This window comes from Sander lucioperca, chromosome 13 (genome assembly GCF_008315115.2).
Source record: "Sander lucioperca isolate FBNREF2018 chromosome 13, SLUC_FBN_1.2, whole genome shotgun sequence".
Taxonomy (NCBI): Eukaryota; Metazoa; Chordata; class Actinopteri; order Perciformes; family Percidae; genus Sander; species Sander lucioperca.
In genome coordinates this window covers 15,853,286-15,865,514 of record NC_050185.1, presented here as the reverse complement: position 1 = coordinate 15,865,514, position 12,229 = coordinate 15,853,286, and the positions used below count along the sequence as shown (strand labels likewise).

The following is a 12,229-nucleotide window of genomic DNA, read 5'->3' as shown; positions in this document are numbered from 1 at the left end:
AGTAAATGTAAGTGCCGTTTCTGAAGATGAGTATAGAGCTCATTCATATAGTTTTGACAATCCTTGACCAGAATTCTAATACACTCTCGATGTTTTCTTGCTCTGAATACATACATACTAACATACTTATCATCTTACAGTGAACCCACTTATTTATTTAGCCTTTGAAATCTTCTGTTTTTCAGTCTGGTTTATCATTGTTTCAGCATTTTGCTTAAATGTTTCCCAAATGCTTGACTCATTGGCTCCTGCATGTGTCAGCTGGATGTCTGCTTTTCTCAATATTGTTCCCTCTCTTAGATAAAAGCGGAGGACAGCGGTGATCCCCCATTATGGTCTACTGTCAAACTCCATGTAGAGTGGATTCGCAAACCTGTCCCCTCACCTGTACCCCTACTATTCACCCAGAGGTACTACAATTTCTCTATTTCGGAGACAGCTGCTGTATCTCAGCCGGTGGGAGTAGTCGCTGTCAGCCAGTCGAGCACACCTGTCTGGTTCAATATCATTGGTAAGCAAATGAATGTGCGATGCTAAACTAACAGACCAGAAAATAATCAATATTCAAAATTTTCTTGTGCTGTCAAGTTAATTCAAATACATTCGTTCAGGGTTTACAGCCAGGCCACACTATCAACAACGAACTAAATGATTCTTGACGTTTGTCATATTTAAATTGATTATAATTTATATATTAATAAAGGAAATGTGGTTTTATTCCAGAAGCCATCCAATTTATGAACACTGGTCAGTTTACCTCTAATTGCCCCTTGAGGGATGATCAAGGGTTTTAAATTGAATATCCATATGCATGGTGGAGTATCATGATAAGGCTTTTGAAAGATGTTATTGGCTTTTTGGTTCAGACTTGTCCTGGATGAGCCAGAGCCAACACACTGGAAGTGATGCAATTTACCCCATGCAATGCAAAAGTCTGCAAACACTATATTTTTCTTGATTCAAATTGCAGGTTTCCTTAGAGACCTCCATTACAACTTTGCTGTAACTTGCACATATTTCAGTTGATCTCTATTACCTCTCTCTGCTGATGAGGCTGACAGTTTTTGGAAAGTTATCTGTGGTGGATATTTCTTGGTGTTAAAATCAAAAGGCCACTGAGTAGTTGAGTCTCTGTAGTTGAGATTAATTGTACACAGGCATAATTGAATTATATATATATATATATATATATATATATATATATATATATATATATATATATATATATATATATATATATATATGTGTATACAACATTTGTTTATAGTTTATTTTTGCCAAAAGCATGCTGGAAAACAAAGGAAAATAAATAATGTATTTTGTTGCTGCTCTGGCTTTGGTGGAAACAATGAATCTTCTCAGGAGCATACTGGTTCTATACCGGTCTGCCTGATAAATACAGAGGAGCACTATATTGCCCTTTGATTCAAATCTTTCAAAGAATAATCAGTAAATAGTCATTGTTTATTAAAAAAAAATATATTTGTAGAGACCCAGTTTCCTTACTAGGATGTTAATATGTATGTTAATATGTAAATGATTTGATAATTTGTTGATTAGTTTATTATTCTGTTTTTATTCACACTCATCAAAGATATAGAAAATGTGATGTTTTTTTCCTGTTCCTCTCTTACTGATATCAGAGTAATTGTGCAGGAAAGGCTCATTAATATTTTACTTTTTTTCTTTTCAAAAAGTAAAAGCATGGTGATTATCTTTTCACTCAAACTGAGAGAGCTGGACTTGAATATCATCCCTGAATTAATCACAATTCCCATACTGTGCTGAAGTATTCTTATGAAAAAGTCCACTCACATTACTTAATAACAGTTGGCTTTGCAGAGTGATGTGGATGATGCAGACCTTTGATCACAAAAATATCCTTGACTCCCTAAATATTCATAATCTCTTTTTTGTTTCTTAATTTCTCTTTCTCTTACCGTTAAGGTGGAAGGCTCGCCAGAGAAACGTTTTACATTCCTCAGAATGCATGTGGAAGAAACTGCTCACTTGACACAGGTATGGTCAAACTTAATTTTGCAACACAACTTCCTGAAATGCCCCAGGTCTGGAGAAATTCAGAACATTCAGAAATATAGCAAACAGTACTAGGACCTTGTTTAGCCAAAGACCATATAGATTGATCAGAGTTTGAAAAAAAAGCACTCCACACAAACAGCACTGGTTTGTTATGTCTGCCCAGGCAGGACGAGTTCATTAGTTCAGCTACTATGCTGCTACTTTGGAGAGTAAATGGGAAGGGGGTCTAATTGTAGTGTTTCTACCTCAGAGAGACTTCACAAAATGGAAATCTATTTGAAATAATACCAGAGTATGTTGTGATGTTAAGGCCCTTCAAAACGAGTCCACCTGATGATATTTCTGCTGTTACAGACAAACCCAACACATTTTGTTACAATAAGGTGAAAAAAGTATTCCACTCTGTTTCACTGATATTATTGCAAACGTTCTCTCACTTCTCCCAGAGATTAATTTCAGTATGTCTGTATTATGTGCAGTGTGATGTTCATGTGTGTTATAGCCTTTAAATGGGCTCTTGTGCTGGTGGAATATGTCATACAAACAATACAGAGACCCACTCAAAAGAATTACTCGCTTATCTGCTGACAGCAATTAGGCTGATATTATATTAATATTATATTTATTAATATATTATACTATTATTCAAGATGAAAACTAGGTGAGTTATGTCCATACATGTTTCAAAACTAAGCCACAATGTATTGACTACTACTGTACAATTTATTTTGCAGACATAGTGTACATATATATACAGTATAACTACCTGTTCAGCTGTACCAAAAATACTAAAACTAACTCTGAAGACTCCCTAGAGGCACCTCTAACATACAGGAATGAAACAGGATACTTCTCTTTATTTAGAGACTACAGACTGTGATTTCTGTTTTTCTTAATGCTGTGAAATTGTAGTGTAAGATTGACCAACTTCTCAACCTGGAAAAAAAGTGAATCCCTGTGGTTTGCTATGACTCAACACGCATCAGTTGTTCTGTGAAAAATGGCCAATCAGTATTCATATGCTGAGGAGAGCTCAAGCCCCCAGATATCTCGGGAGAGAAGCCGGAGTGAGACGAAGGATGGTACTGAATACCTAACACGTATCAATCCTCTCCCTCGCTCTAATCAAACATTAAGCCTCTAAACTGTACACTCACCGCCCGTGGAAAAGACCCGGCTGCAGTTTTTTGATCCCTGAGATGGGTTGTGTTTTGGAGCGATAAGAGAGATGTTTGTGTGGCTGTTAACAGCTCTCTGGCTACCAAGTGGCTTCGGTGTTACATTGCATTGCGTTTCAGTTCATTTTATTTCACAGACCCTCCAGCTCCAGATGCAGGCACCTGGCCAAGACAATTACATAGTAATAACTTAGAGCATCTGAGTTTAGCACGCAACGTGAATAATAAATGACTGAATCTTTGTGTGAGCTGTGCGTGTGTGTGTGTTTGTGTGTGATTCCAGGAAGCTTTGACATGCAGTTTGACCTTCAAGTGGGGGTGGGAACTCTAGTTGTGGCCAAGCCCCTGGATGCAGAGGTGCAATCTGTGTACAACATGACTATACAGGTGACAGATGGGACCAACTTTGCCACAGCACAGGTACACACACTTGTGATTTGTTATGCACTGGCACTGTCTCTTACACACTTCAGAACCAAATCAAATTATTGTCACCTCTTCCTGGGGGAGCTGTTTACTCTCAGCTTTCCTCCTTCCTACGCTTGCACTACCTTTTACTGAAATTATCTCTCGCTGACTGTGAAATGTGCTTTTTGTTGCTCTGTTTGAGATTTCCTGGGCACCTGCTGTCTTGGCTGGCCTACTAGGTCTGCCTTGTAAGGAAAATCCTTGATATCAGTGGATTAATAGGATTAGCCTGTGCAAATAAAGGTCCCTCTTTGAAAACACCTGGTCCGGCTTGAAAAAAATACCACAACTATTGCCTTGAGTACAGAGATTTAGTGTAAATACTCCTGGTACTGTATCTCCACCATGCAAATGAAAAATGCAAGATGTAACAATACTCTATAACTGTATCAAACATTTTCACTCACCAAAGTTACATCTACACCAGGGCTCTCATTTTTAAGGATAATATCCTCAATCTGTATCTACCTCAATTACTTTTTAAACTCTCTCTCTCTGTCTCTCAGGTTTTCATCCGAATACAAGACAGCAACGACAACCCCCCGGTCTTCTCACAACCAGCCTATGATGTCAGTGTCTCAGAGGACATACCAGTTGACATGGAGCTACTGCGAGTTAGAGCATCGGACATGGACGAGCGAGCCCGTTTGAGCTTCTCCATCTATGGCAGTGTAGACCCAGTCAGTATGAGACTGTTCAGGGTCAATCCCGGTACGGGGGTTGTCTACACCGCAGACAGATTGGACTACGAGGCCAGAACACAACACATCCTCACTATTATGGTGAGAAGGGACATATGGAAGAAATATATGAATGTGTTTCTGTGTGTGCTTGGTCAGCTGTTGCCATAAATCTGTGTGTGTGTGTGTGTGTGTGTGTGTGTGTGTGTGTGTACCTGTTCTGTCTTCCAAATGATGCTCCTCTATGCATCTGTGCCTGACTTACTTGATTTTAGCTGATTTTGTTCATTAATCGCCTCCTACAACGCTATACATATTCATCTCTCATTTCACTCTAGGTCAAGGATCAGGAGTTTCCATTTAATCGTGACCTGGCTCGTATCCTGGTGGCGGTGGAGGACTCCAATGATAACATCCCCTACTTCACCAGCACCGTATATGATGCTGTGGCCTATGAGTCCTCTCCCGTATACACTTCTGTACTACAAGTTACAGCCTTAGACAAAGACAATGGGATTAACGGGAAACTCACTTATACTATAGAAGCAGGTGTGATTTCTATCTGATCGTTATGTCTGTCTTTTGTTCTATTTTGAAGAGTGGTTAAAACTGTGATTGGATTTTTAATGCTTTGTCTTAGTAGAACAAATTGCGATTAAAATTCTGTTTTTAGTATTTACTAGTAATGCTGTCTGTAACCTTTCTGCTACTTTCAGGGAACACTGGTGGTGTGTTTGGCATTGATAATGCCACAGGCCTTATTTTCATTGCCAGGAACCTGGACCTCACCTCTGTGGGCTTTTACACCCTCACTGTGCGTGTCACAGACAGTGGATTTCCTCCATTATTGGCCACAGCTTCAGCTCGCATCTCCTTGATACTCTCCGACTTCTCCCAACCCAAATTCTCTCAGAATGAGTACCAGGCTGAGGTAAAGAGAGAGATGGCTGACTACAAGGATGGTTGCATGGGGGAGAGGTGTAGGAAGGGAGAGATAGATGGAATTAAGAGAAAGGCTGGAAGATGGTAGGGAGGGATGGATGGTAAATCTCTAGACAAATATACGGTCGGTAAATATTAAATTGTGCACATAACTCACCAAAGTGCTTAAATTGTTATCACCAATTTGTTTGTATTTACAGATAATGGAGAACAGCACTATTGGAACATATGTCACAACCGTTAGCGCCCTCAGCCGCTCAGCACTCATTTATGATATAACCAGGGGCAACAATGAGCACTGCTTCTTTATCAACCATCACACTGGTGTAATCAGCACACGCAGACTACTTGACTTTGAGGTTTGTTAATGCCTGTGTTTGAACTAGAAGATGTATACATTTATCAGCCAATTATCAGTGTTGACATCATCGTTTTAGAAGGAGTGCACATGGAATTTAATAATGCCACTTTTAGTTATTGCATTTCTTTGTTTTGGCAGCAAACAGCATCCTACTTTCTGGTGGTGCATGCACTGAGCATGGCAGGAGTGGAGGCCAGCACCACTGTCATTGTCCAGGTGGGGGACGTCAATGATAGCCCACCAGTCTTCCAACAAATCAGGTATCAGTGTTGGTCAAAAGATAAGAGCTTTTACACTGACGCGCTCCTCTGCTGTTTGCTGAGCCGTGTTGAGTCTTGACAACATCATTGTCTTGAGTGATTTAAGTATAGCTTTCCTCTTTTACAGCAGTGTCCTCTTTTCACCTCAACAGGTATGTGGGCGCAATCAGTGAGGCTGCTCCAGTCAACAGTGTGGTCGTGGGAGAGGATGGTAACCCTTTGGTCATTCAGGCGACTGATAAGGACCGCAATCACAACGCCCTGTTGCTGTTCCAGATTATAGATGATACCGCTCGTATGTTTTTCAGCGTGGACTCGGGGACTGGATCGATTCGGTAGGTGACATGTAGAAACCCCACCAGGTTTAGCACTATTGGGGATACAGGTCACCTGCTTATAAACTGCTATATCTCATAATTTCTGATTATGTGAATTTTAAATTTTAGAACGATTGCCAGTCTGGACTATGAGACCTTCCCCGAGTTCCTTTTCCGGGTCAATGTTAGAGACAGTGGTCAGCCTCCTCGGAGTGCTGACAGTCCTGCAGAGGTAGTTATAAGGGTAAGTAAATCAACTTTCACTGCCTCATAAACAATTCTTGACTCACTTTGATCCATGTATTTCATTTGTGGACATTAGTTTCATTGTGTATATGCTGTCTTAGGTGATCAACATCAATGATTCACCTCCAAAGTTGTCACAAGACACCTACGAGACAGTACTCCTCCTGCCAACCTACATGGGAGTCGAGGTCCTCAGGGTTGAGGCTTTTGACCCCGATGTGACTTCTGACCTCACCCTGAACCCTGGCAAGTCCATCACCCCTCAGCTAGTTTACTCTCTGGTTGACAGCAATGTGGAGTGCTTCTCTGTAGAGCGCTATACCGGAGTTGTGACTGTCATCAATCAGAACCTCAGTAAAGACCGTTACCGCTTTAATGTGAAGGTAAGTGATTGGCCACAAGTTTTAAGTGGACATGAAACAGTAGTACAATTTGTATGTATCCTGTCTCTAGCTTAGATAAACAGCATGCAGTTGGCTTTGACTGTCTTACATTATAATGATTTCCACAGGGAGGTCAAAGCACAGGGTCAGCTGCAGAAATGCCCATTCTGTAGTAATTCAGTATCCTGACGTAGAATACTTCGGCTAGTTGATGCAGGGTTGTTTTGTTACTTTTGCTGCGAAAGAAATGCATGCACAGTCTTATTGAATACCTATTAAAACCACAGCATTACATTCTCTGCCTTGGCCTAATGTGAGAATGCTTTCCCACTCAGCGCTGAGGGCCCAACAAGGCTCTCTTACCCTTCAGTATTTGTTTGTTTTTAAGGTATGGGATGGCCGTTTCTCCAGCATGGCGATGGTCACAGTGCTTGTCCGAGAAGCTCTTGACAGTGGCCTTCTCTTCACCTTCCCGGTCTACTCCGCCTCTATCCCAGAGAACAAACCCAATGTCACTATAGTGACTGTTGTCAACACAGTCGGCCACCGTCTCAATGAACCGCTCAAGTACACTCTGCTGAACCCCAGTGGACGCTTCACAATCCGGCCGACCTGCGGGGTGGTGCTCACCACTGGTGTGCCTTTTGACCGAGAGGAGAAGGAGAGTTACGAGCTGGTGGTGGAGGTCAGCAGGGAAGACGAGATACTGAGGGTGGCCAGGGTGACTGTACAAGTTCAGGTGGGTGTCTCTTTTTTAACTTTCTTTACACTGACCCCAATGGATTTTCTTAAGATAACCTTTAATTCTGTAGGTGGAGGATGTGAACGACAATGCTCCAGAGTTTGTGAATCTCCCTTACTACGCTGCAGTGCAGGTGGAAGCAGAGCCAGGATCTGCTATTTTCAGGGTCTCAGCTATCGACAAAGACTACGGTCTGAATGGGGAAGTGACCTACAGCCTTAAGGAGCAGCACAGAAACATTCAGGTGATTTGACAAGTTTCTGCTCTTAAAACGTTTTCTTACTTTTATATGGGGGGCTATTAATTTGAAAATCTATGGTTTTGTACATTTGTATGCTCCCTATGTTATAAGTATTTATATATTCTATGCAGGTGAACCCTGTGACAGGAGAGCTGACCTTAAAGAGGGCCTTTGAGGCAGACTTATCCAACGCAGAGTACAAGGTGGTCCTTGTGGCCACTGATGGTGGCTTCCCCTCTCTGTCTAGTGAGGTGGAGTTGCCTGTTACTGTAGTAAATAAAGCCATGCCGGTGTTTGACAAGCCTTTCTATGGTGTCACCGTCAGAGAAGATGTGCCCGTCTCCACCTCTGTCCTGTGTATCAATGCCACCAGTCCTGAAGGCCAGAGTGTCATCTTCACCATCACTGATGGAGACCCTTCCCTCCAGTTTGACATTGGCTTTGACACAGGAATCATCAGTGTGATTTACCAGTTAGACTACGAGACCACGCAATACTACCGGTTAACAGTGAAGGCTACAGATATACTGACTGGGGCAAAGTCTGAGGTCGATGTAGACATTGTCGTCCAGGATGTGAATGATAACCCGCCACTGTTTCAGAACACCTCATACTCCTCTGTGCTTGCAGAGAACTCCATGATCGGAACGACCGTGCTACAGGTGTGTGTCTTTGTTTATTGAGTAAGTCCAGTGTGTGTTCTTACTCAATACTTGTTTACACTTTAAGACTCACTTCAGCAGTACTGTGGATGAATATTAGATGCCAAATCATTTATTCATGAGAAGATAGTGTGATATTTCCCTAGAAATTTCCCAGTGGAAGCTCTTGACCTTTAGCGGATAATAGACCAGCGCTGTTGTTGCACTGAGGAACATGTTTGCACAAGACAATTCTAAGACATCCGAATTATTGAAATAATTGGTTTCTGTAACAATGTTGTAGAGGTTTTAAGTCATCAAAATAATTTTATGATCTTATTTGAATATATTTTTGAATTCATCAAGAATCAAGAAGGCAATCTAAGAATATTGGATCACATGAATGTTTATCATGCCTTAAAGTACACTTGGGCTTGCTGAGTGGTGTCCCAATATTGTTCACTACATAGGTCATGCATTGTAAATGCATATTGTGTGCCTCTGGCTTATCATCACTCAATAGCACTGATTATGTCTTTGCCTTGAACTCACCATATACAATGTTTAGTACCGTCATGAGCTTTTTGTTTGTGATAAAGGGAGTAAAATTATTTATGAAAGCAATTTTATGTTGTTACAGCAATTTAAAACAGTTGATCAAACCAACAGTACAAGTGTTTTGCATCTTCTACCTCAACATCAATATCACACAATTGAAATTCTTTTCACTCAATCATGTTTTTTCTAACCTGACAATGGTTGAGCGTACAGTATAAATGTCTGCTTTTGTTTTCAACGCACTTGTACAAAATGATATTGGCTTATGCTCAAAACTGTTTTGCTGTGGTTTTAGATGCAGTATCTCAATGAAAAACATTTGGCCTCAGTGTACATGGTACAGTAGCTATAGAGTATGCCAGGGTAAACAAATCAGACCATATCTTGAATAATGCATAAGGCAGCGCAAAGTTTAATGTTACTCTACCTGTAGGTGTTTGCCCAGGACCAAGATTCGGAGAAGAACGCCGTGGTGAGTTACCAGATCCTATCTGACATTTACAACAGCACCGACTTCTTCCACATTGACAGTAACAGCGGATTGATATTCATGGCACGCCTGCTCGACTATGAGCTCATCCAACGCTACAACTTCATTGTCAGAGCGTTGGACAGTGGAGACCCTGCCCTCAGCAGTGATGTTAGTGTCACTGTGACTGTTACTGACACAAACGACAACCCACCTAATTTCAGCCAAGCGCTGTATGAGGCCTTTGTCAGCGAGCTGGCTCCCCCAGGGCACTTTGTGACTTGTGTCCAGGCGTCGGATGCTGACATCTGTGATGCTCAGAGGCTGAGGTAAAAGATGTTTTATAAAGTTGTTCAGTTCATTATGTTTAGAAAAGCACATTTCTTATAGGTAATCTTGTTTTTGTGTTTCGGTCAGAGTTATTTTCACTCCATCCGTTATTTGTCTTTTTTTCACAATCACAAGCAACAAAAGATACATTGTGTTTCCAGCATCTTCTGAGCAAAATAACTCTGTACAACGTAAATACCATTGTGCTTGGTTTTTTTTAATTTGCTTTCAGATACAGTATTCTCTCTGGGAATGAGAAAATGACTTTTATGATGGAGCCAGATACAGGGGTGCTCAGTCTGTCTAACAAGAGGAGACAAGGCATGAAACACTCGTATCAACTCAATGTGTCTGTGTCAGATGGAGTCTTCACCAACAATGCTCAGGTGAGACAACTTACAATTTAGTTCTATCAACTGATTTGCTCTTTTTTAACCTTTGCAGTGTTCATGCGCAGAAAGCTGAGGGCAACCCCTCGCTTCAAATCTATTGCAAACATTCACAGCTGTCCAGTACGATTGCAGTTTTCTACCCCTGGCTGCTGAGCAGCTCTGCAGTTGGAGGTTAATGTGTGTTTCTGTCATATCAGATTTACTGTGAGGATGAGCTGCCAACTGGGAAAAAAATGTTCACATCTGTCTCGCAGTGGTAATTACAAGTGGGACTATCTCTGATAGTCTACATCAAATGTTGAAGTGATAACATGTCACCCAATTCTTTTGGTTTTTCATGTTCTTCTGACATGATGTAAACACTACGTACCTCCACTGTAGTTTTTGCAGTTGCTGAGTGTTTGCAGCTCCATCAATCGCCATTTGATCACAAGCCTAATGCTCTTACTGCTGGTGTGCATGCCATGTTGATGTGATCGTGTTTGACAAATCAGCCAGTGATGATTAATGTCATGGCATCAGCAAGATGTCAGCAGACATGAGGATGAAGATGATGATGATGATGATGATGATGATGATGATGAAGATGATGAAGAAGATGATGATGATGATGATGGGAGAGGATTATAATGATGATGGTGACCCCCAGGTGATTGTACGTGTCCTGGGAGCTAACCGGTACAGCCCAGTGTTCAGCCAGAGGTTCTACCTGGCTGAAGTCCAAGAAAATGCCCCTCCAGGGTCAAAGGTCATTCAAGTAAGTTTGCCTTAGTAATATATCCATCAACACTTTAATAGGAAACATCCTTCATGGATGATGTTGTAGAACCTTGCAATGGCCAATCTGACATTATTTTCTGCATCTCTTTATGGACCTGCAGGTTCGTGCTACAGATGAGGACTCCGGACTGTTTGGCCAGATCAGCTACTCCTTCATCAATGACCTAGGGAAAACTCAGTTCACCATTGATGCAGATGGATTCATATCCACTGTTCAGAAATTAGATAGAGAAAATCCTCTTAACAAGGACATGGTGCTGACCATTATGGCACTGGATGGTGGAGGTACTGTATTATTTCAACACTGACCAGACTGACAAAATCTTCAAATCAGACAATATAAAAAAAAATAAAAAATACCAAAAAGTCTTACCTCTAAATCTCGCAGGCCAAGCATGTAGCTAACATTAATGCATGGGTGGTCACTGTTCTTGGTAAATGCACTGTAGGTGCTGCCTGTAAGATCATAGCTTTTGTATAATAAGATCCCACAATGAGAATGAATGAATATTTAAGCATATTCACATTACAGATGCATTCAATTTTATCATTCAGAACTGATTTACAGTGAATTAAACAGTATAATAAGGCAAATTATGTCTGTATTAAAACTACATACATTTAATAAAAAATATGCAGACATTTATGTTCTGTTTTTTTCCCCAGGCCGTGCATCGTTTTGCACAGTTCGAGTGGTTCTTTCTGATGAGAATGACAACGCCCCCCGCTTCAGAGCTGTGGAGTACCGTATGAGCATTAAAGCAAATGTTGCCAAAGGTTCCCTAGTGACACAGATCCAAGCCACTGACTCTGATGCTGGGTCTAATGGGAGGGTCACCTACTCCCTTTACAGTGAGGCACGCCTTTCACTGGTTGATGTGCTGGAGGTCAGTACATTTGCTCTTTAATTTTATACTTTATACTGCTGTACTTTATAAAAACATATTTGCACTATATAGCTTTACAGTATGCTTATTTTTAATAGAGTTGCACACATCTGCTCAGTTCCCTCAAGAAATCTCAAACAAATGTATTTAATGAGAGTAAACCATGTTAAAACTCACAATTTAAGAGATGTTCCCAGCTGACACCAGCCCCCCATTCCATTGGATTAACATCCATCTGTAACTGTAATTATTCATTTTTACAATCAAATCAAAATTACGTTACATTAAGACTGATGCCACATTCAAGTTAGGCT

At 41.0% G+C, this 12,229-nt stretch overlaps 1 protein-coding gene across 2 annotated transcripts in view; it reads left to right on the top strand.

Annotated features, from left to right (window-relative positions):
- LOC116037068 (protocadherin Fat 3) overlaps positions 1-12,229 on the top strand; it is a 69,279-nt gene that overhangs the window by 24,862 nt on the left and 32,188 nt on the right. For both annotated transcript variants that reach the window (XM_036008804.1, XM_031280832.2), the window contains exons 9-27: positions 301-511; positions 1,948-2,019; positions 3,502-3,638; positions 4,193-4,468; positions 4,705-4,915; positions 5,083-5,297; positions 5,509-5,667; positions 5,808-5,929; positions 6,082-6,264; positions 6,376-6,490; positions 6,594-6,875; positions 7,264-7,614; positions 7,688-7,861; positions 7,990-8,520; positions 9,491-9,855; positions 10,089-10,242; positions 10,898-11,005; positions 11,130-11,313; positions 11,695-11,915. In XM_036008804.1, the coding sequence (XP_035864697.1) occupies positions 301-511; positions 1,948-2,019; positions 3,502-3,638; positions 4,193-4,468; positions 4,705-4,915; positions 5,083-5,297; positions 5,509-5,667; positions 5,808-5,929; positions 6,082-6,264; positions 6,376-6,490; positions 6,594-6,875; positions 7,264-7,614; positions 7,688-7,861; positions 7,990-8,520; positions 9,491-9,855; positions 10,089-10,242; positions 10,898-11,005; positions 11,130-11,313; positions 11,695-11,915 (4,071 nt within the window). The remainder of the gene's footprint in view (positions 1-300; positions 512-1,947; positions 2,020-3,501; positions 3,639-4,192; positions 4,469-4,704; positions 4,916-5,082; positions 5,298-5,508; positions 5,668-5,807; positions 5,930-6,081; positions 6,265-6,375; positions 6,491-6,593; positions 6,876-7,263; positions 7,615-7,687; positions 7,862-7,989; positions 8,521-9,490; positions 9,856-10,088; positions 10,243-10,897; positions 11,006-11,129; positions 11,314-11,694; positions 11,916-12,229) is intronic.